The sequence below is a fragment of the Lycorma delicatula genome, chromosome 3 (assembly GCF_047948215.1).
Source record: "Lycorma delicatula isolate Av1 chromosome 3, ASM4794821v1, whole genome shotgun sequence".
NCBI classification, from domain to species: Eukaryota; Metazoa; Arthropoda; class Insecta; order Hemiptera; family Fulgoridae; genus Lycorma; species Lycorma delicatula.
This window is the reverse complement of record NC_134457.1, coordinates 166,098,856-166,122,585: the sequence shown is the minus strand read 5'-3', so window position 1 is coordinate 166,122,585 and position 23,730 is coordinate 166,098,856. Positions and strand designations below refer to the sequence as shown.

Genomic DNA, 23,730 nt, shown 5'->3' with positions numbered 1-23,730 from the left:
TACGGTTCAAACTTTTTAAATTAGTTCGTTAACATGGGAATAGTTATGACTCTATTTAGATTTGTTATGAAACGTAAAAAACTTCGAAGATAGGTACGCAAAATTGTAAACAACGTGTTTTGTTATGAAGAAAGTATCTTTAGCTGTAGGAAAATTAAAAAATGACAAGCATTTAATTGCTATACAGAAGTGTGAAGAGAAACTGCAGAAAATGTAATCGGGCGATCGTACACTTAGATGAATCCTATGCTTTATCATCTCATTCAACGGCAAAATCATAGGCTGACTACAGCGATGCTGGAGTTCACTTACCAATAAATAAACGTGAACGCTTAATTATAATTTAGGTAAAATGGGCTTTATTCGAAACGCAATGTAAATTTGAACAGCCAAATCAAAAAGGGACGATTACCATGATAGCATAAATACTAATAATTATTTGAAATGGGCTGAAGAAAAATTAGTTCCTAACTTTCCTCCTGAATCTGTAGCTATTGATAATGCTCCGTATCGTAATACTCTTTCTGTAAAACTTCCAGTATCATCAAGCAAGAAACAAGACATGACTGTTTGGCTACAGAAACATCATATTCCATTTACTTCTCTAATGCTTAAACCACTATTGTACGAACTAATTAAGTTGAACAAAAGTACTGTAACAGAAAATGAGATCAACTTGACGAATTGTTAGAAACAAGTGGGTATCAAGTTATGCGGCTTCCAGCTTATCATCCTGATTTAAACCCAATTGGGATGATAGCTCAGAGGTAAAATGACATCTTACGAGCCACAGATCAATGTTTAAGATGTCAGAAGTGCAGAAACTCTGTGAAGATAAAGGAATTCGATGAGTGACAAATACTGGAAACCTTACTGTGAAAAGGTTAAAAAATCAAAGGTGAATATTGGAACCAAGAATCATTAATAAATTCTCTGACAGAATCTTTCATTGTCTCTTTATGTAGTGACAATCATAAGAGTGATAATTACACTGAAGGTAGTGATGACAGCGAGGAGAGCGTTCTTGCTGGGGAATTAAACAGATAATTAATTTTCCAGTAAGTAATTAAAGTTACAGTAATAACCAACTATGGCAATATTTACGGTGTAATTAGGAATAGGCAATATTTTGTCATCCATTATTACTTTTTACAATATACAGTACAAAATTAGCCGGCGGTATTTCATTTCAAGAATGTTGCATTCATTTGTTAAAAAATAACAATTATTTCGTAAGGGGATTACTAAGAGCAAGGCACATGTTTTTACTTTGGATAGTCATCGTTGCACTCCAAGCTAGCCGATACTTGGTACTCGGCGGCAGCAATACAAACAATTAAAATTTGACAATGAAATTGGCATAGCAAAATTGTATGAACGAAATTCTGTATTATTCACTTATCTTTTAAGATTGATTTCTTTTATTCATTGATCTTATATTAACAATAAAGAGACTTAATTTTACATATAAAACCAATGCTTATATCTACAATCTGTTAATTATCAATTCTTAGACTTAAATGAATTATTGTTTTTACTCTTTCTACTTCATTCACATACTTAAAGAATCACTGCACTGTTCACTAGAAAAGTGCTCTATGAAGAACAAAAAAAGATTGTTATCACGCATCATAATTCTAGAGCTATACTGTATAAAGTAAAGAATAGTAATCAGTAAAAAATGGGGTATGAGTTTTTCATTTCTCAACATTTCATGATCCAAGGACCTCAAAAACAAAAAAGTGGAGGTATTGTTTATGTGTGTGTACGTATATATGTACATGTTAGAAGCTTTTTAACTTTTGACTGGATAAAATGATTTTTATGAAATTTTGTACAGATACTCCTGTATATGGAGCAATTTGTTGCTAAAATTTTGGGTTCATTATTTCCAGGAGGTAGACAGTTTTTTGGGGTCAATTTTCTCAAAATTTTGCAAACATAACCCACTTTATATTAAGCTCAGTACGTGTAGATGCTTATCTTATCACATTTTTTAAAAATTTGTCCTAAAATTCCTCCCTTTCCAAAAAGTTAAAAAAGCTATCTTTTTATTCACTGTATATTTTTTAATCAAATTGTTTTTTTAGTTCTTTCTAGTACAAGTGACCCCAAAAAATGCTTTGGGAGCATTATTGGAGATGGGGAAGCTGATCAAAGTTTAAAATATCAATTTTTCAAAGTTTTTTGATTTATTTAAATATGTAATAATAATTTAAAAATAAAACTTCAACATAAATTACCCCCACCCCAAAAGAGAAATTAGGTAACTTTTTCCATGTATCATTATTTTTTCCATTAAAAATAAATCCACTATATAAGAATAAATAGCCAATGCCAGGAAAGTATTTTAATTTTGTTGATAGATTTTTAATTCATTATTAACTTACATATATTTTGTTAAAATTAATTGTTACTATTTATTATATATTTTTTTTACCTCCTTATACCTATCAGTACATATGTATAGATTTCTACACATTAATTTTTTTATTTAAAAAAACATAAAAATTCTCTCTCTCTCTCATTGTAAAATACACATGTATATATGTACACATTTACAATATATTTTAGCTTTATGTATTTATTATTTCATTATTTTAATTTACTTATTGAAATAAAAAATAATACATACTCACCATTAATATATTCGTCAACAGCACAAACAAAATTTATCATCTTCTGAATAGAAAACAAATAAGCTTCTTTTATTTGAATATTAACACTGTAAATAAAAGTGTAGCACAAATCATGAATATATAAATCTAATTTGTAAATCTCTATAAATGTAGTTTTTCTAAGTGAATGTAATTTTTGCCCTATTGCCTGATTCATGTATTCAAACTCAGTACCTATTTCAAATATTAAATCTTTCATTGATGTAAACATCTCTTTTGCTTTTTCACCAGTTTTCTTCACAATCAGCTGAAAAAAAGAAAAAATGTTGACAGCATGATGAAATATGATAAAGTTATGAATAACTATCTTTCAAATTAATGGACCTATTTTATCAAAGGCCTTAGAGATAATTAATAGCACCTTCCTCAGAATAGTATCTGGTAATGCTACTGTTAGTGCCACCTATCTTAAAAATCTTAAGAAATCTATTTAGCATCTACCCAAAAAATATATTCAATTTATACACAAAAAAAGTATAAACTATTTACAATTTACTATTTATATTTACAATTTTTTTGTCAAATTCAGGATATGTTCAAATGTGTTAAGAAACCAGTTTTGATGTAATATTTCTAAATTTTTCATAATGGGGTTAATGTTTCCTAGTGTGGTTGATGTATCCTATTTAAATGAGGTAATTTCCAAGCATTGATACTATTGTTATGTGTAGTACCTAATACCTATGCATCTTAACTGTAAAATCTCATTTAAATGAGCAACTTGTCTGTCCAATTTAATATTCAGTAATTTATAGCAGTTTAATATGAACAATTCTGGATTTCTGTACACATAAGTGAACAGATTCTGGATTAAGTACACATAAAAATGATGATCAGTGTACGAGGGTAAGTCAATTATTATCCGCAATTTAGATATATTTTTGTTTATGTTGGTAGTATTGTCGTGTTGCGTAGATGACGCATGTATGGTTTAATTGTTGTTATATCTATGCAGGTTTAATGCTGCTAGGTTAGTTCCATTATCGCTGCTCTGCCGTTAACCATGGTTGCTCCGCTTTCTGTTTGCACCAAAGAAGAGCAACGTTCAGTGATCTGTTTTTTGTGGTCGGAAGGTGTATCAGGGGCCAAAATTCATCAAAGACTTTCGGTACAGTACAGGAACAGTGTGTTGCTGCACGGAGTGTCTACGAATGGATTGAAAAATTCAAAAATAGTTGCACAAGTGTTACGCACGACGAAGGAGCCGGACGACCGTTTACTGCCACAAATGATGAAAACATTGAGCGTGCACGTGAAATGGTTTTATTAGACAGATAAGTAACTATTGATGAAGTGGCACATTGTCTGAACATTAGTCACAGTTCTGCCTATGAAATCATCCACAACAGATTTGGTTTTCATAAAGTCTGTGCAAGATGGGTTCCAAAACAACTCACACAGTTGCATAAACAAACGCGCTTGGACATCTGCCAAAAACATTTGGATCGCTATGGTAACAAACAGGACCTCTTCTTAGACAGAATCATCACCAGTGATGAAACATGCATCCATCATTACGAGCTGGAGAGTAAACGGCAGAATATGGAATTCGCCCTGCAAAAAAAAGTTCAAGACCCAACTATCAGCAGGAAAACTGATGCTTACGGTATTTTGGGACTCACAAGGCCCAGTACTGGAACATTATGAAGAAAGGGGCATGACAATAAACAGTGCGCGTTAAGGTGAGATGCTAACTGCCAAGCTGAAGCTTAAAATTCGAAGCAAAGGCCAAGGACTGTTGTCGAAAGCTGTTGTGTTGTTGCACGACAATGCCTGTCCACATACTGCTGCCCACACTGCTGAAACGCTCCAGAAACTCAACTTTGAAGTACTGGCTCATCCTCTGTATAATCCTGATCTTGCCCCTTCTCACTACCACTTGTTTGATCTACTCAAAGAGGCATTAAGGGACCGTCGATTTACCTCAGACGAAACAGTGAAAGAAACGGTGCATTCCTGGCTCGCAGCTCAACCGAAAACCTTCTTTTATGAAGGCATCAGGAAGCTTGTGCAACGATGGACCAAGTACGTTGAAATGCAAGGGAACTACATTGAAAAATGATGTACATGTAAGTTTCCTATTTATATTGTAATAAAATTTATAACTAAACTGCGGATAATAATTGACTTACCCTCGTACAAACTCCTGCAATATGATTAGATCCTTTGTTATTTTATAAAATAAGGATAGCTAAACTTTATTATGGCTTAATTTATTACATATGACAATGCTGTAATTTCATTTAATCTGAGATTTAATTTTTAATAATCTGACAACATTCTACTGTGCTATTTGAAGAAAACACATGAAAATGTTGGTTTCAACAAGATAATGTTACCTCTCATACTGCTGATTTATTTGTCATTCAAGAGGTTTTTGTTATCACATAATCTCTAAAAACTTCAAACAGTCAAGATCATAAGATCTTACACCACCAGATATTTTCCGTTAAGAGTTAAATAGAAAGTATAGCCTATCAGAGAAATTCTCATAAACTTAATTAACTGAAAACTAGTATTGTAAGTGAGATTTAAAAGAATTAGAATACAAATATTATAAAGTATAATGTCATAAAAAGGAAAAGTTGTTAAAGAGATAAGAACTTGTATCTATAGGAGTAATCACTTTTAACATCTTTTACACTTTTTTTTTAATCTTTTAGCATCTTTTCTTCTTTTTTTTTATTATTATTAAAAGTATGTATGGTCTAAATATTTTTGAATTTGAATCTTATGTTGCAAGAAAAATAGTTCAAATATATACTATCAAAATTTTGGTGATGCCTTTATGAAACATTTTGACACAAAACATGGGAGTACACAGGTAAATATTTTTTTGCGCCAATCATTTTAAGTACAAATATTTTATTTAAAGTAATAATTTTTATTCTAACTATAAATTACAGATGTAGATGTACATTTGTTTACAACTTTTATAATTAATAATGAATTAATGGTTTCAAAAAGCTTATTAAGTAATTACAAAAATTAATATTAAGCTTGTTATACATGTATTAATATGTTCATAGCCAATTTTATTAATTGTAGAATAGGGAACATTAAAAAAAAATTATGTAATGTATATAAACATAATTATAATGTACATAATTATATATAAAAATATTAACAAAAATCACCTACCAACACTTCAAAATAGTAAGCTTAATATAAACTTACCACATACACAAAAAACTTTTCAAATCGATTGTCTAATTTAAGTTTGATAAAAATGAAATAAATCCATGTGCATAGATTTTACCCAAATAGATTTCCTTCTGCAAACCTCTTTCTAGTAGACATCTCAAAACAGATGACTGTAAAATTTGTACCACTAAATTGTTTGTGATAACATAGATAGTACTGTATAAAAATGTAGCATCTACAATTTGGGTAGTTAGGATAAGTTAAGTGTAAGTGTTAAATTAAAGGATTATGATGAATGATGTCACATAAGATATTATAAGTCTTATAATAATTTTAGAATTCAGTGTAAGATTTATTTTACTGCCATAATATTTAACAAATATGTTAAATGGATTAAACACATATAAACGTCTTTTACACTTACCAATATAATTCTACCATGCTGTAAGTAAGAAAAATTAGAAGTATTTACTCCAAGATGTTAAATACAAAAAGTTAATAATAACAAAAGTTGATAATAAAACACAAGTGGACCTCTAATAGAAAGAAAAGACCTAACTATTGCAACACTTGAATAATTAAATAGAGAAAGGAATCAATATAAAAGCATAAGATAATGAATCACAAATAAATCAGATACTAAAATACAAAATTGAAAAACTCCTATAACCTATTGGAAGTACTATCATAAGAATAGAAAACAAAAATCATAACCCTCTACTAAGTAAACAAACAAACATCAGATAAAATAAAATTAGTTTTAAAAATGTTTACCTTAATATTTGTTCCAACTTGCTTTATTTTTAGTAAATCAATATGGATATTATTTGATATTCCTTCAATTATTGTTTGAAAAGGTTTTAACATCATAACAATGTCCCAAATTCTACATATGAATAATACAACATTATCACCAGCATATGTGCTAAAAATGAAAAGTAAAATTTAAATTGCTTTTAATTTATAAATTATTAAAATAAATTAAAAAATAAAAAGAAGTAACAAATAAAATTGTTTAAAACTGACTTACCCCTGACCTGATTTATCAAAAGAAAATCAGATATTCAAACTCAAAGAAATTTTAGAACTAAATATCAAAAAAATCCATAAGCAAGTTAGTCAATTTGCAACTGTTTTAAGTAATATTTATGAAATAAGAACAATGCAAGGTAAACTGAGGACTGGAAGACCAATCTGAGGTCTGAGGTCTGGAAAAAGACATTAATTGTGTTTGTTAGGCCTTATTAATGCACCGGCCTTACACAATTAATGCAGCGGTGCTCTGTTGCAAGAACACACTGTAACAGAACACCGTTCCAGTACTGCTTTTTGGAAGAAACAAAAAAATTGTCCTTTCTCATAAAATTTTTTTTAACTGAAAGCTGATAAAAACATGTAATGTTAATTAAAAAAAATCATACCATACAAAAATAGTCCTTGCTTTTAGATATCCATAGGCAAATGACTACAAAATAAGTTACTAAAAATCTATTCACGAGAAAGAATTAAGCTTTTGACATGAAAAAGATAAGTTTTGTTTCTTAATCAATGTAAATACCAAAATAAAATGAATGTACATTTTTCATTGCTATTTATCCAGCCACCTGTGGCTGTGGATCATATTCCTGCATTCTGTTATAATACAAAATCAAACATTCCGATACTGGAAAAGTTACAAGTGCACCTCTGAATTAATGTCTTCTTCAAATGTTCCTGGTCTTCCAATCTGCTTCCATACTGTGTCTGTTCAACTACAATTGCCGAGATCAACAATTCATAAAATCATCAACAAGAATCTGAGTTTTATGCATATAAACTGCAAACAATTCAGCCGAATCATAAACCACCTAGAGAGATTTTGCTGTAACATTTTCCAAAAAAATCAATGAAGATAATCAATCCCTTCCTTAATTTCACTTCCTTTATGGGTAAGGTAACTTTCCATATGTCTGGAAAAATTAATAAGCATAATGCAAGAATGGGGATTTGAAAACCCTACAACAGGGAAAACGTGAAAAAAAACATGTGAAAAAGACAGGGAAAAGATCAATCTGTGTGCAGAATTTTGTGCAGTAAAATTATTGGTTCATTTTTCTTTTCAGAAATGATAGCAACTGCTGATAACAAAGTATATGATCTTACTGATATGTTGTAACAAAACTCGATGAGCTCCAGCGAGATTGATCTTTCAACGAGATTGATCAACGCTTCATTGGAGGGTAAGTGTCTGGATCTTTAAATGAAAAATGTTCAGATTGTTGGATATGAAGAGGTGGCCTAATTCTTGATTCCTCATATCCCAGATATAACACACAAAACACTTTTCTTGTGGGGTTATACGAAAGAGGGGGTTATACTATATTAAAGTAAGGAACATAAATAACCATAAGCAAACAATAACTGCCACTGTTGAGACCATTGTTAGAAAGGCATGAAGAAAAATTGAATATTTACTTGTCCTTTGAGCAGTTAGCAGGCTCTTATAGAAAAATGAATTAACATTTGGAAAAATTTATTATTTACTTGATATTATATAAACATTTCAAAGGTATGTAACTTCAGCTGTAATTTTAATAAATATATGGAATTGTTTAAAGACTTTCTGGACATTTGGTATTCTCAAAAAATTATCACATGCGATTTTATAGTTATTGTAATATATTATAACGTTATATATTATCACTATATACTACATCATTATATTATATTCATAGTTTTAATATTTATGTATAATAGAATATATATTTAAATCACATGTTCTCCTATGATACAGTTGAATTGGGTTTATTTTGTGCTATAAATTGTCAAAATTTGGAATTAGTTATAAGTTTATTTAACTTACTCAAGAAATAGGCCACTGACTGCAGCTTTGCGATCACTTGCCCACCTTTGATGTAAACACCCTCCACTGTTATCAAACTTGATATATGCAGTGTTAACAGTCATCTTGATATGTAAGGTCATGACCACAATCATCCTTCACTATGGACAATGGAATACTCCTATTACGCAATATACCATCACCAACAGGGTAGTCCCGTTTTGGACATACTATAGGTTTTTTACAGTAATAAACTTGTCACAGAGCAGTCACCTGGCTTCCAGTAATTCACTAATAAAGCATGACAACTCTGTTGAGAACAACCAACCATTATGGATATATCCTAGCTTGAAACCATCCGTATTCTGTTGCTTGGGATTTCATAAAATGATAGCAAACAACTTCAAAAAACATCACTTTTAACATTCAGGATGAAAATTATGACAAAAATGCTGCTGCTTGCAAAATTAGCTCCCTCATGATGCAAAACCAAACATTCCTGCCTTTCAAAATGTTATAATAATGACTTCTGCCACTATCACTACTAATCCAACAATCAATTGTCTGACAAAGTAGCTGTTGTCTCTATACTATTGGAAATAATATTTAAACGTGCTGACTACTCAGATCATTATTCACAAATCTATAGTCAAACAGGGAGCTGTGGGATCCATGAATTTCAGCACTTTGGTGAGCCAGAGCTCCATATAAACCTGGAATAGTGAGGTAGAATTATTATAAAATCACTATGGTATGAGTTTAAAATTATCCTCACTACTATTATTGTCTTCTCTATTATTCTATTATTAAATTATTCTTTGATGATAGGCTATAGAGACAAAGCTGGTAATATCACCTCATTTTACATACAATGCTACACACGAAAATGATATGACTAGCGTTACACCCTCCTATCTTCAATGTTCCCAGTCAGTGAAGAAGAGGCATCTATTTAGAGTATCTTCCATTAGATTACATTTTAAAATCATAACTGAAAAATAAAAATAAAACACGAATAATAATAATACTTACATAACTGATAAAATATCTTGAATAAAATATTGATTTTCATAATACATCTTCTTGAATAATGAGCATAAATCATAATAGCAATGTAATATGCTTTCAAATGTTTTATAAACAATCAACTCAATACCACTTAGTAAATCATTATAAATTTCACTGTTCATTTTCATGAGTTGTAATTTATAATTTTCATTTAAACTAATAACAACTTCAAAAATCTTGTTTACAACATATTCATATTCTTCATACTCATTTGAAATAGTTTCAATAAAATTATTATAAATCTCTGGTGAATACCGAAAATAACCTGACAAAAATCTTGTAGTATTTAATTGTATATTTGTTGTGAGATCATCGATCTGTAACCCATACATTGAATGTGATATTTCAGCTTTTAACAAATGATTATTTGGCATACCAACATACAAATGATAGCTTTTATTCAATCCATAATTAAATTCTATTTCTAGTTCAGGATTATACCTGTTCAGACCCACTTCTAGTTTTAATGGTCTTTTATCATTAATTGCCGACTTTATTGTTAATCCATTGTAATTATTTTCTTTTGCCCATACTGTACCTCCAAAAAAAAGTTTTTCTTTATTAGTATCTATTATTAATTGTATATCTTGGTAAAAGTAGTTTATTTTTCCAAAAATATCAATATACTTAAACTGACCATTATTACTTATATATTCCAATTTTATTCCTGCTTTATTCATAACAGACAATGTTGTAAAATTTGTTGATAATTTATAATATAAATCTAATTTTGGTAATTCTATCAACACATTAAATAAATGTGTTATTGAATCATCATCTTCATCAGTATACATATCATCATATTTTATATTAGTTTTAAATTCAATACTTTCTGATTCAATGTAAGTTTTTGGTAAATTTGTGATTTTAAAATAAATTTCATTACCAGTTGTACTTAAGAAATATTCCTTATCATAAATTAACGAAAAATGACTCATAATAAAACTTCTTTTGAGCTCGTTGCCTAATTTTTCAATAGAATAATCACCACTTACTTTTTTCATATCATTTTCTGATTCTCCCCATTTTAATTGAAAACATTTTCTTGAAAAGTATTCTTCATAAGATTTTTTTTCTGATATTTGTTCTATAGAATTTAAGACTATTATTTTTGATGGAAAAATAAACTGTATTTCATTGTACATGGTTGAAATCATGAATTTTTGAAATTTAATATTTTGTGAAACCAATTTGAATCCAAAATTATTATTTCCATTTGATATTTTTCCAAAGTATTCAAATTCATTGTTGTCAATATTGTAATATGACACTTCTAAAGAACAATTTTTATTAAAAGTTGGCAACACAGTTTTAATGAATAAATTATTTTTTTCTGTTTTCATTTTATTCAATTTTACACCCACTTCAACCACAGATATTTCATTTATCAAATAACCAAAACTAATTTTTCCATAAACATGAACACCAGATGTAAAATTCAAATAATGTTGAATAAAAAGTACAAATTTAGAATTCTTAATTTTAATCAAATTTGTATTATTTTCATTATTTCTACTTAAATTTAAAGAAAAAAGTTCTTTATTATTGAATTCAATAAGTGCTTTACTTGCTTCAAAAATATTTTTTGAAAGCGATAAATCCAATTTTGCTCCTCTGAATATCTTAAATGGTGATGCAATATTTACTAAGAAATTAATATTTTCATCTCTTTTTCCACTAAACAGCGTGGTAGATAATGTTTTGCCATCAAAATAAATAAGCATACCTGTATTGATACTCCTGTCACTCATATCTTTCATAAATGTTTCATAACCAAAACTTAAATAATTTTTACAATCAAAGTTTAAAGAAGATAAAAACTTGTTTTCTTTAATATTTACATCATTCTTCATACTCAGTTCAAAATGATTTGGTTTCAAATAAAATGGTAAATTCAATAAAAACTTTACATTATTATTTGCTACATTATTGTAAATATATAAGGACTCAAAAATAATATTTTCATCATAAAAAGGTGTTTGTAAATTTAATAAAACATATTTTTGTTTTGTATTCTCAACAGCAAAATCTAATTTATATTTATTGTTAATGAATAGAAGACATTTAAAATTTCCATAATAGTTTTTCTCTAAATCAATAGAATTCAATAAAGTCATTTCAGCCACTTTTTTTCCACTTTTCTCAATATCAAATACATGATTGGGCTCACTACCCAGTTCAGAAAATTTATATGTAAAAACCAATGAATCAACATTTCCCTGAATATCATTATAGTCAGTCTCTATTATTTCCTTATTCTCTTCCAGATCATTTCCCCAATAGAATTTACTGGATACCAAAAATGATGTTTGATTTACTTCTTTTCCAGATAGAAGCATTAACAATTTATACGTATTATCATTTGGCAGTTTTGTGTTAATATATCCATTTACAGCAAATCTTTTCATTTCTACACATATCGTAGAACCAAGATGTTTGAAGCAATTAATTAATGGCCTTATCTTTGTATCAAATTTATTGACATGTAATTTAGATTTAACACCAATAAATTCATCTGTATTTTCTGTTACTGTATAATATACATCAAAATTAATATTTTTAGATGTCTCGTTTTGATTTACATCTGTATTGAAATGTATTAACTTTACTGTATTTAAAATAGGAGAGTTTAACTCTAGAAACCATTGTTTTCGTTCATCATAGTTAATAACAGCGACTTCAAGTGAAATAAATCGTTTAAGTGATTTATCAGCATTGCCAATAAAACTAGTCAAACGATTATCATTTAACATATAAAATGCAATTAATTTATTATCAAGATGATCAAAATACAAATTCATTGTTGTATTTGTTAAACTTTTTTCATAACTAATCTCAAAAGTATTACTTAAGTCATCGTTCTTCCAACTAATTTTTCCATTAAAATTACCTCTTTCAATTAATTTGAAAGTAAATTTGTAGAAGTCCTTTTCATTATTTCTTCCAGATAAGTAGGCATCACTATTTATAACTAAATCATCTTCACTTAAAAATAACTCAAACCTGCTTGCTTCAAACGAGTATTTTTTACTAACATTTACTATGAAAGTAATTTGTGAATCTATAATATAATTACAATTTATTTTAAATAAAAATATATTTCCTTCAACCTTTATAGTTTGTAATCTTTTATAAATATCATACAATACATTATAATTTATATTATGTTCTTCTGAATCCAGTCTTGTATAAATGGAACCAGAATTTTCATCCTTTTTCAATTCTAAAATAAAAAAATCATTAATATTAATTTTAAGAAAGTTGTACTTTTTTTTATTGAGTGTTACAGAAGCAAATTTATCGTCAAAATATGGTGAAACAATGTTACCAACTAATTCATTCATTTCACTATCTGAATTATCATACATAATATAAGCACTGTGAGTTGCAGTAACATATAGATTGATGTGTGACAATCTTAGTTCAATAAACGGTTGCCTTACATCCCAACTGGTTTTAGTAATCAATGAAATTTCAACTTCATCAGATTCTATGCGTAGTAAACTTGAACCATGTTTGTTTCCTTTCACAACATTAAGTGTGATTGTACCTTTGTGGCCATTAACATAATATGTTGCAAAATGTTCAATATATGGTGACAAAGTACCTTGAATTTCAACATATCCATTTAAATTCAAAATATCATTCATTTTTAATTCAATTTTACTAATGTAAGACACATTATAATATTTGTAAGTAATTAATATAGAATTATCATTTAAGTAAATTAATAGTTTAGAAGTTTCATTTGGAACATTTATTTCATTTTTGAAACCAATTTTAAAATCTTTATTAAATTCTGATGAGTGTAAATTTATTATCAAATCAAGGCTGTCCAGATTTATATTTAGTAATAAATTGTAATATGAGTCAGGTGACATTAAAAACACACTTCCATTAATTATTTCACTGTCAGTAGAATTAAATGATGTTAAAATTTCATATCTTTTTACAAAATCATCATTTTTATCAGAAAATATTCTTAAATAAAATTTGTAATTACATGGCTTTGTTAAATATAAATCCTCTAATTCTTTATCTAGGTTGTCATCATAATCATTTTTATTATTGCTTTTTAAACCTTGATTTTTGCTGTCATATCCTGACTCAATAAATATAAACTTTTTACTATTCAATTTAACTTCTGCATTTCCTTTAAAATTTTTCTCTTCATCATTTATAATGAATGACATGATAGCATTAAAAGCAAATATTTCATTTGTTACATCAGTAAATAAATCATTTTTGTCACTGTATCCCTTAAATTCTTTATTTAAAATACAACTATAATTTCTCCTCATTTGATAAACTGATAAATTAATATCATTATAACTGCTCAGGTATAAAGTATAATCAATATTTTCTGAAGGGTAGAACTTAGTAATACAAATCACTCCATTTTCTTCCTTTTTAAAATTTAATGAAATTCTTGAAACATTTTTAAGTACCAATTCAAAATTAGCTTGCTTATCAGAAAAAGGAGATATATTACATGTTAAATTAAGTACATTGTTATAGTTATCAAATTTATATTTAAAAATGGAATTAAATCCAAAACCACCTAATTGATTGTAATTAAAATAGATTTTTTCACAAGTTTTGTATGGTGACTCAAAATCAAAAAAAAAGTAATTTCTTTGATTTATCCTATCAATTTTTAGTTTAAATATAGTTTTACCTCCTATATACTTCATCAAATTCACATCTGACTTTTTGATACTAATATTAGAATCAATTATTAAATTATAGTAATCATTTATTTTCCATGAAATATACGAAGTCAATAATTTTGTATTAAAATCTGAAATATCGAAAGTAATATAACTTAAATTATATTTCAAGAACACACTCACATTTTCAATTGATAATTTTGGTATATTTAATACAGCGTTAAAATTCTGCTTTTCACAATCTAATTTAATTTTCAGTGTTTCATTTAAATGAATTGCACCTTCATTATAAGATAAAAGTTTAATGTCAAATGATTTATCATTTTCTTTTAATAAAATAGAATCATTTGAACATCCTAATGAAGATTTAAATGACAATTCATAAGTGTTTTTATCTTCAGGTAATTTGATCTTTAAAAAGCCAATATTTTTACTGGTACTATCCTCTTTGCCTATCGTACCATTTATAAAAAATAAAGATGACATCCTATTAAGATTATTTACTAAGAAAATTAAATTTTTTACATTTAAATTATCTTCTGCTAGATATCTTCCATATATATTATACTCTGCTCCCATCAACTCAGTTATTAAGTCAATCGCGATATTATTATTATTATTTGATATAAAGTGATTTAATTTGAAGAAAATCGGATCCATTTCTGAACATGTTACTTCAAAATAGGTTTTACCAGATTTACAGCTCTTATCATTACATTTAATATTCAATAACAATTCATTTGTAATATTTTTACCACTCAAAAATTTATACCACATGGTAAATAATTCAACATGCTTATATCTTTCAGAAGAAATATTAAATAAGATATTAGCACACGGACAATAAAAGTTAATATTTATTGTTTTAATATCCGAATTGGAGAAAAGATTTGTACTCAGTGACAAATCAATTTTTTTAACATCATTGTAAGTTAAATTAAAAAGTATACCAGCATTTTCACTTAATATTATCTTACACTGTATTTTAATTTTGTGATTTGGAATAATGTAATTACTAACAGAAGAGACACCGTAAACAGTACGTGACAATTTGTTTGATAATTCATAATAATCTTTGTTATTGTTTGCTTTTAAAATTATTTTTGAATACTCATTTACATCAAGGAAAAATAAAAATCCAAAACTATCAATCATCACATAATCATTGGTGTAAAGTGGTTGATTAATAGCTAAAACATATTCGTGTTTATCGAATAATAAATTAATATTAGTTACTTTACTATTATCAATTATTAATTCTAAATTTATTTCAGTTTTTTTAATGAAATCATATGTAATATTAAGAAAATTTTGTATTTCATTTGAACTTGCAAACATGTTGAATTGAAAATCACCTCGTTGATTGTTCATGTTATACTTGACATCTAGTTTCAGTGGCACTTTACCAAATATTGAAATGGCTGCCATTTTCTTATCAGAACTAAGATCATACCTTCCAAGTATACCTTTAAATGAAGAAAATTGTAACAAAGGTGGAAGAATAATATGAACGAATAATTTTTTAGAACTCTCAGAAACAACTTGTGTGATAAAATAATCTTCATTATTCATTTTAAGCTGCATATTAAGATTTTTTGAAGAATCTTCTGCGGTTCCAAGATCATAATTACAGTTTAAAGATACAGTATTCATCTGAGAAAATATTTTTGAAGAAATAAATAAATTAAGTAATCCAGAATTATCAATTTTATCATTAATTAAAGCTTCACCATTTATTACATACTCTTCTTCTTTCCACTTAATTGAAAGAAATCCAATTTTTTTATCTTGATTAAAATTGTATTCTGTATCCAAAATAAATTTAGAATTGTACGGATATTCAATCTCCACTGGAAGCAATAAATTTGATTTCACATTTAATAAATTTTCAGCAAAAACATTTACAGAAAATAATTTTTCAGAATAAATTTTAACAAAGGTATTTATTGATAAGTTATCCAATAATATTAATTCCGCATTAAACTCAAACATTTTGATATTTTTGTCAATCGTAAATTCGACAATACTAATTTTCTTTGTACTTTTTAAATCCACCAATACTTCTGAATTAAAATTTTTATTCATGAAATTTTTCATCGATAATAAAATATGTAAAAACTGAGTTTGACTTGTTATGTTTAATTTGAACTTATTATAATCATCACAATTATAATCTATAAGTAAATCTTTTCTTTCAGCTAACATAACAATACTTGATTGTAATTCTATCTTTTTAACTCCTTTAATAAACATTTTACCTTGAAAGTAGGCAACATCTTTATCCCTATCTGTTTTAGCGGATGAATGATACAACATATCTAATATTTTTTCATCATTTTTTAAAACAGAAAACATAATTTTGTGGTAATAATCATAACTTAAGTTTAATACCAAAGATTCATAACCGCTAAATGGTGTAAATATTTCTGCTTTCACTTCATTTTGTTCGAATTTTATATACAAACTATAATTATTTGCTGAAAGTTCATTTTTATCATTAAAAATATTAACATCCATATATTTGTTTATATTGTTTTTTCTGTTTGTAAAAACAGATTTATCTTCTTTAAAAATATTAGTTTTTATTTTTAAATGTTGAAAACTCAATATAGAAGAATACACATTTAACTCGACATCTTCTGAATTATCAATTGTACTTACATTAAAAAAATTAGAATAATTATCCATATTGTAATATAAATGATATAAACCTTCTTCTAAGTATTTTCCAAAATGATATGTTGTCTTAATATTAAGTTTTTTAAAATTGAAAATATTTCCTTCAGAGAGTTCTATACGACTATTTGAATAACCTTCATTAAATCCAATTACTCCATCAGAAAACAGAGAATCATTGTAGTTAAATAAATAAAAATATTTCAGTGTCTCTGGAGCTATCTCATATCCACAACTAGTGTGCAAATAGACTTTTTCAGTTTTTAATAAAATATTATATTCTTTTTTATATATTTTTATCTTATGCTCAACTTGACTTATTATAAATGTAATATTAATAAAAGAATCAAAATCTTTTAACCCATTAACTGATAAAAATGTAGAAGTATCATTATTTAAAAATTTGAAAAGCAATAATTCTGAAAACTCTTGTTTTTCTTTTTTTAGAGTGATATCTATATCAAAATCATCATCATTACCAAGAAAAAATGCACCTGTGATATTATAAAGGTAATCACTCTTTGTGGTTAAATTAAATGCTATTTCATTTCTATTATCATAATTATTATTTGACGTCACGATTAAATTAATTATTGGTATTTTCTTTTCAGATGTTAACAATTCTCCAGTTAATTTATCAAAAATGTTGTCATTAAAACTTAAATTTATTTCTCCAGATATTAATTCATAGCCGCTGTAGGGTGTATTAAATAGCAAATAACCTGTACTTGTTTTTTTATCATTGATATTAAATTCTGAATCAAATTTGAACTTACTGTTACCATTTTCAAGGGATATAAATTTCAATAAACCCTTCATTTCTGAACAATTATTATTCTTCATTAGATAAGTGTTAAACCTATAATCATTTTGAATATGATTTAAATTTATTAATAGATTAGCATCGATATTATTTTGTAATTTATCATTCATATTAGAAATGTAAAATTTAATGAAATCATTTAATGCACAGTTAATCTTTATACTATAAGGTGAACTCTTCAAAATATCAATTTCACCATTAACATTTTCCAATCCTCTGGAATTACTTGTCATTAAAACTTTGGCAGAAACTTGTTTATCATCATTTAAATATTTTCCATCAACTAACAAGGAACGTTTCATTACTTCAGTTTCAAAATGAACAGTTGAATCATCAACATTAAGTAAATTATATGTTGCATTTATATAAAATAAATTTAAATTATTTAAAGAAGTTAATATTTTAATAAATAGTAAGGGGTTCAATAAATCTTGTTTTATCTTAAAATCTATTAATATTTCTTCATTTCCATCATACATTAATAAACTTTTTGAAGTTTTTATATCGTTATCTATATTGTTTAACGATTTAAACAAAATATTTTTATAATATGGTGTTTCAATTTCCACCAATAAATCTTTTCTCAATGACCAATTATTTATAACAGCCAACAATTTAATCTCTTTATTTTTATTATAACGCATTAAAAACTTAATATTTTTTAGTGATTCTGATGATAAATCTTCTGTTAATGTGTACTTCATACTTATAGGATCTGTCCATGGTGAATCTAAAGATAAATCTGCTTCTTTTAAAACATTTTTTTCATAATCATAAATTGTATTTAAATGAATAATAGTATTATTAACATAGCCATTTAAAACTATATTCATATCATGTGTAATTTTATAAAGATAATTTTCATCATCAATTTTAATTTTATTTAAATTATGGATTTTATTAATATTATTAAAATTTCCACCCATATGTATTTCCAATAAACTTTCTGTCAATACATATTCATAATGATCACTAGTAAAATTTAAATCATGTTTAATAATATAATTATATGGCAAAATCAATAATGTTTTATAAAAGGCTCTTGTTTCTTCTTTGTGTTTAAGATCAAACATAATATCATCAATATTTAATCCAGCCGTTGTAAAAAGTAAATATATATTTTTATGTATGAAATCACTATTGTAATTAAATCTCATATCGATCCCATAATTTTCATTGTAGTATATGTTCAATTTAGACTCTAAATCACGAACAGGAATATTGGTTTCAATGTTTGTATCATTATCAGTGTGAAACAGATAAACAGTTAATTTATGTAATGGAATATTAAATTCACTCCTAAAAACTAGTTTATTAAAATTTGTCCCAATACTGCCCTTGCTTTCCCATAATAAATACCTTTTACTTGCAACATCAATCAAAAACACATTCTGCAACAACAAACTATCATCCTTAATTAAAGTATTGTTAAATAATAAATTGATTTTTGGATATGTTGATGTAACTTTTAAAAATGTTGCTAAACTATTATTTTCATAATTATTCATAAATGCCATAGTTGCTGAATAATCATTAACTTGTATATTAAACTGATAATTACTATATGATGTATCAGCTGCAGCATTGACTGAAATTTTTCTCAAAAAATTGATTGGTGTAAGAAGTTGTAAAGAATAATTTCCAGAAGATTGTGCATCTAACACTAAAACAACAGATTTATCTTTGGCCCATGTTGTATTAAAATTAAATGATTCTTCATCCAAACGAAAAAATCCTGTTATTGTAGTTAAACTATCGTAATAGGGACTTAGTAATTCAAAACTTCCGCTTCTATATTTTTTACTATTAAAATCTCCTTTCATAAAGATGCCAGTAAGATAGCTTTCATCATTGTCATACTTAAAATTAATTGTAGCCCTATGAACACTTTCATTCAGACTACATTTCATTTTGAAGTTCATATCTTTAATAGAAGGTATTGTACTCTGAATATTACTGAACGCTAGTAATTCATTATCTGCTATTTCACCACCGCATTCAAATGATGTTTCTAATTCTTGCCATCCTGCATTTGTCTGTAAAAAAATATTTGTTTAAAAATAATAAAATAATAATATTGTTTAACAAATATTTGTTTAAAATAATAAAATAAAGTTATAGCAAATTTTAATCATTAAAAAAATAATAATAAACACAGTACACTACTTCCACAACATTTCATATTTCTGCTGGAATTACCATAATTGATTTGAGTATTACTTTCTGCCAGTCCTAGCATTGTCACTCTAACATTCATATTTGATACATTTCAGAGTATATATTTGAGTGCTAAAAGTAGTTTTGAGAATGGAGGTACTCCGAAACACGCTATGCTCATAAAACATATGAACTCAAAAAACAATACAACCACAAACATGAATAGACAAAGAGTTAAAAAATTACTAAACATAACAAAACTTATAAAATTAGAATTAATTCTAATTACTTTTTTAGAATTAACCTTTTCCAAAAACTAACTTGTACATAAAATATTATTCTTTGATAAGAACTGCTGGTTGATTTTTGTGTTATTTTCAATTTTTCCGTAATGATTTTATTAAAATGTATGTTGACTTATGTACATGAACTGGATTATTAGAATTTGTGGAATAAGTGATATTGCTATATTACACTATTTAAAAACATAGTATTTTTTAGAAATTACTCATAATTTTCTTTCCAAAAAACTATACCAAAATATATATTTTACAAGAAATACTAAAGGATCCAAAATTTTAATTTTATTTTTTACAGTCACAATTGATATTTTTATGCAGATGCATAATAAATATGTTGAATATCATTACTTACCCAAGAATAGTTGAACAAATAGGAATGTCTGAACAACGCATCTGGATAACTAAATTAATTACAACAGAATATGACAAACCTAGTTTAAGTGGTAAATTTATACTTTTACAACCACATACCATTTGTATATTTTTACATTGTTTTTTTATTATGGTAGAAGAGCTTTTCCACTGTTAGAAAAGAAAACAGAGAGATAGAAACCAGTAGAAGCAATTCTTCTATTGGTTCCTATCATGCTGTGATTGAGTAGCTCATACTTCATCCCTCACCCACAGTGTACAATGCAGGTGAAAGATTCAGCATAAAAATTAGAAGAAGAGCTGCCAAAATGCAAAAAAAGATTGTGGAAAACATTAAGAAGGTAACTAACCTGTAAGCAGAAGAATATCACTATGAATATTGAGAATGGCCTTAAAGAATGGCCTCAACTAGATGAAGTCTTGGATCTGACCTGCTCACACCATCTAAAAGAAACTGAATGGTATGGCATACAATAACTACAAATGCACAGGGAGTGTCATCTTGCAAGAGGAAGGAAAAGAAAAGGAGGCCACCAAAATTATGTTCAGAAGAACCCCTAATAAAACCAGCTAGAGGTAAAACATATCTGAAACCCTTCAGGAAGACTACAATAAACCAAGACAGAGGATATGGAACAACTATTAAGGAGGTCTAGCAAACAAGAGCCAGACTTACTCTTATAAAATTTGGTGCGAGTACTAAAGATAAAGAACATTTAACACAACTTTGAAAAATATATTAGAAGAAAACAGATCTGTCCACATTCTTGAACCCAAACCACTCTGAAGATTAGGGATCTGGATGATTTGATCACAGTTGAGGAAGTCTAATGTGCCATTAATACAGAACTCAAAGACTTATCTGGAGAGCTTAAGATGATTATGAGCGAATGTAATGGCCGCATTAGAAAAATGGCCATAGTCAAGATGAACATGTAGATAACAAAGAAGCTGTTTTAAACCTCAAAGCTAAGTGTTGTATGGATATACTGAGGGTTCATCACAAGATTTTAGTACCAAGATTTTTTAAGTTCCTTGAGTGTCGTCAGTAGCAGACGGATTGCAGAGGACTGGATAAAATGTGCTTGACACTGTATGACATTTAGAACAGGGCAACATGAGAAAGGATTGTGAAAAATAAAACAACTGCTTTTAATTTTTTGAAAGGAAATTGCAACTGGATTTAATGGCACACGATACATGAGGCTGGATCAAGCACTTCTCAGGTGTTAAAGAAGCCTTAGAGAAGGCCAAGAAAATCAGCAGATAGTGAGAATTGTACAAAGCAATCTCCAGTTGAATAAGACAGCCAGTGACTGCTGACATACTCCAAATTAAACAGAAGATACAGCTACTGATCATCAGCTAGCAGTATCAGAACAAAATGTAGGTAGTTGGTACAGAGATACCTTCTACACCACCACCACCTGGATTCAACAATCGCACAGTGGTTTGGACAGCAACAACCACACAAAGGTAAATTGTTCCTATTAAAGGCAGTTACTTTTATTCATTTTTGAATACTAGATTCTGGATACCGATGTTCTTTGGTGGTTGGGTTTCAATTAATGACACATCTCAGGAATGGTTGAACTGAGACTGTACAAGACTACACTTCATTTACATTCATACATACCAACCTCATTCATCCTCTGAAGTAATACCTTATGGTAGTTCTGTGGCTAAACAGAAAAGAGAGAGAGGTGAATTGATACTTAAATTATTTGTGCCTTCTATGAAAATATAGATGCATTTGAGGACAAGCACAGGAATTCAAGGATATATCCTTAATAACTTGTGATGCTAATGCCAAAGTCCTGGAGCTGGAGTGAGATATGTTCTAAACAGATTCAAAAAGACCCACATACAAGAGTGGGCAGGGTTGAAGCTCCCCCGATGATGGCATCAGTGATTCTCGAGGTTTGAGAGAGACGTGGGTGGAGCATCGGTTGTGTACAACACACATTCGGTGCTAATAGGTTAGGAACGCGAAGAGTAGCTTCCCAGTGGAGGGGTACGCTGGCCGTCCAGAAGCGGAGTTGGCGGGCCTTGATACTGGAAAGACCCCGACGGGACGCCCAAGGAAAGGTGAGGACAGAGGGGCAGAGCCGACTGCCACGACTGTGCATTGCCTAACGGCGGAGGCCAGTGGTCTTGGGGGAGTTTAAAAAAAAGGAAAGATTCAAGAAGAAGGCGAATACTGGATATGACAAACAGACTAGGTATCAAGATAATAAATGTGGGGAATGTATTGTCTTTAAATGAGCCGACCAAAGTGAGACTATTCCTGATAACTTACGAGGGATATCTCTAAAGTGAAGACCGCTGGGAAATTTCTCTCCTTAACGTTGGCAAACCTGTGTCGTTCACGGCCACCTAGTAATGTACACACTGCATTGTTGTCTGTAAGTTGTCGCGTTGTAGTATCTTTCATTATGTGTGAGTTATTACGTTATAAAATGAATAGGAAAATTGTTGTTGCCGCCGAATGTGAAATACTTGGAGTCATACGTCTTTTAAAATATCAAAACGTTAAGCCCGCAAAAAATTCATAGGCAGTTGGTTGCTGTGTACAGTGATAATGTAATGAGTGAAAGAAACATCCGAAAATGGTGTGAAGGCTTTAGAAATAACAGAATTAATATGCACGATGAGGAACGTTCGGGGAGGCCCTCGATAATCACCGAGGACTTGTTGAAATGCGTCGATGATGAAATCATAAAAGATCGTCGCTCAACTATTTCCGACCTGGCCCTTCTTTTTCCTGATGTTTCAAGAGCTGTTATTGATTGCATTATTCATGACCATTTAGACTTCAGAAAGGTTTGTGCACGTTGGATGCTGCACGTCTTAACGGAACGTCACAAAAAATCCGAATGGGGTCTACTTCGGAATTTTTGATGCGCTACACAGAAAAAGGTGATAAGTTCCTTAATTCAATTATTACCGGTGATGAAACATGGATTTCTTATTTCACACCAGAGAGAAGACGGCAGTCAAGTGAATGGCGTCATCCTCA

At 28.3% G+C, this 23,730-nt stretch overlaps 1 protein-coding gene across 1 annotated transcript in view; it reads right to left on the bottom strand.

Annotated features, from left to right (window-relative positions):
• The window catches only part of LOC142322172 (uncharacterized), a 123,760-nt gene that overhangs the window by 25,668 nt on the left and 74,362 nt on the right, over nt 1-23,730 (bottom strand). Inside the window, exons 21-23 of the mRNA XM_075360942.1 lie at nt 9,676-19,916; nt 6,597-6,747; nt 2,640-2,925 (exon numbers count right to left, since the gene is read on the bottom strand). Of these exons, the coding sequence (XP_075217057.1) occupies nt 2,640-2,925; nt 6,597-6,747; nt 9,676-19,916 (10,678 nt within the window). The remainder of the gene's footprint in view (nt 1-2,639; nt 2,926-6,596; nt 6,748-9,675; nt 19,917-23,730) is intronic.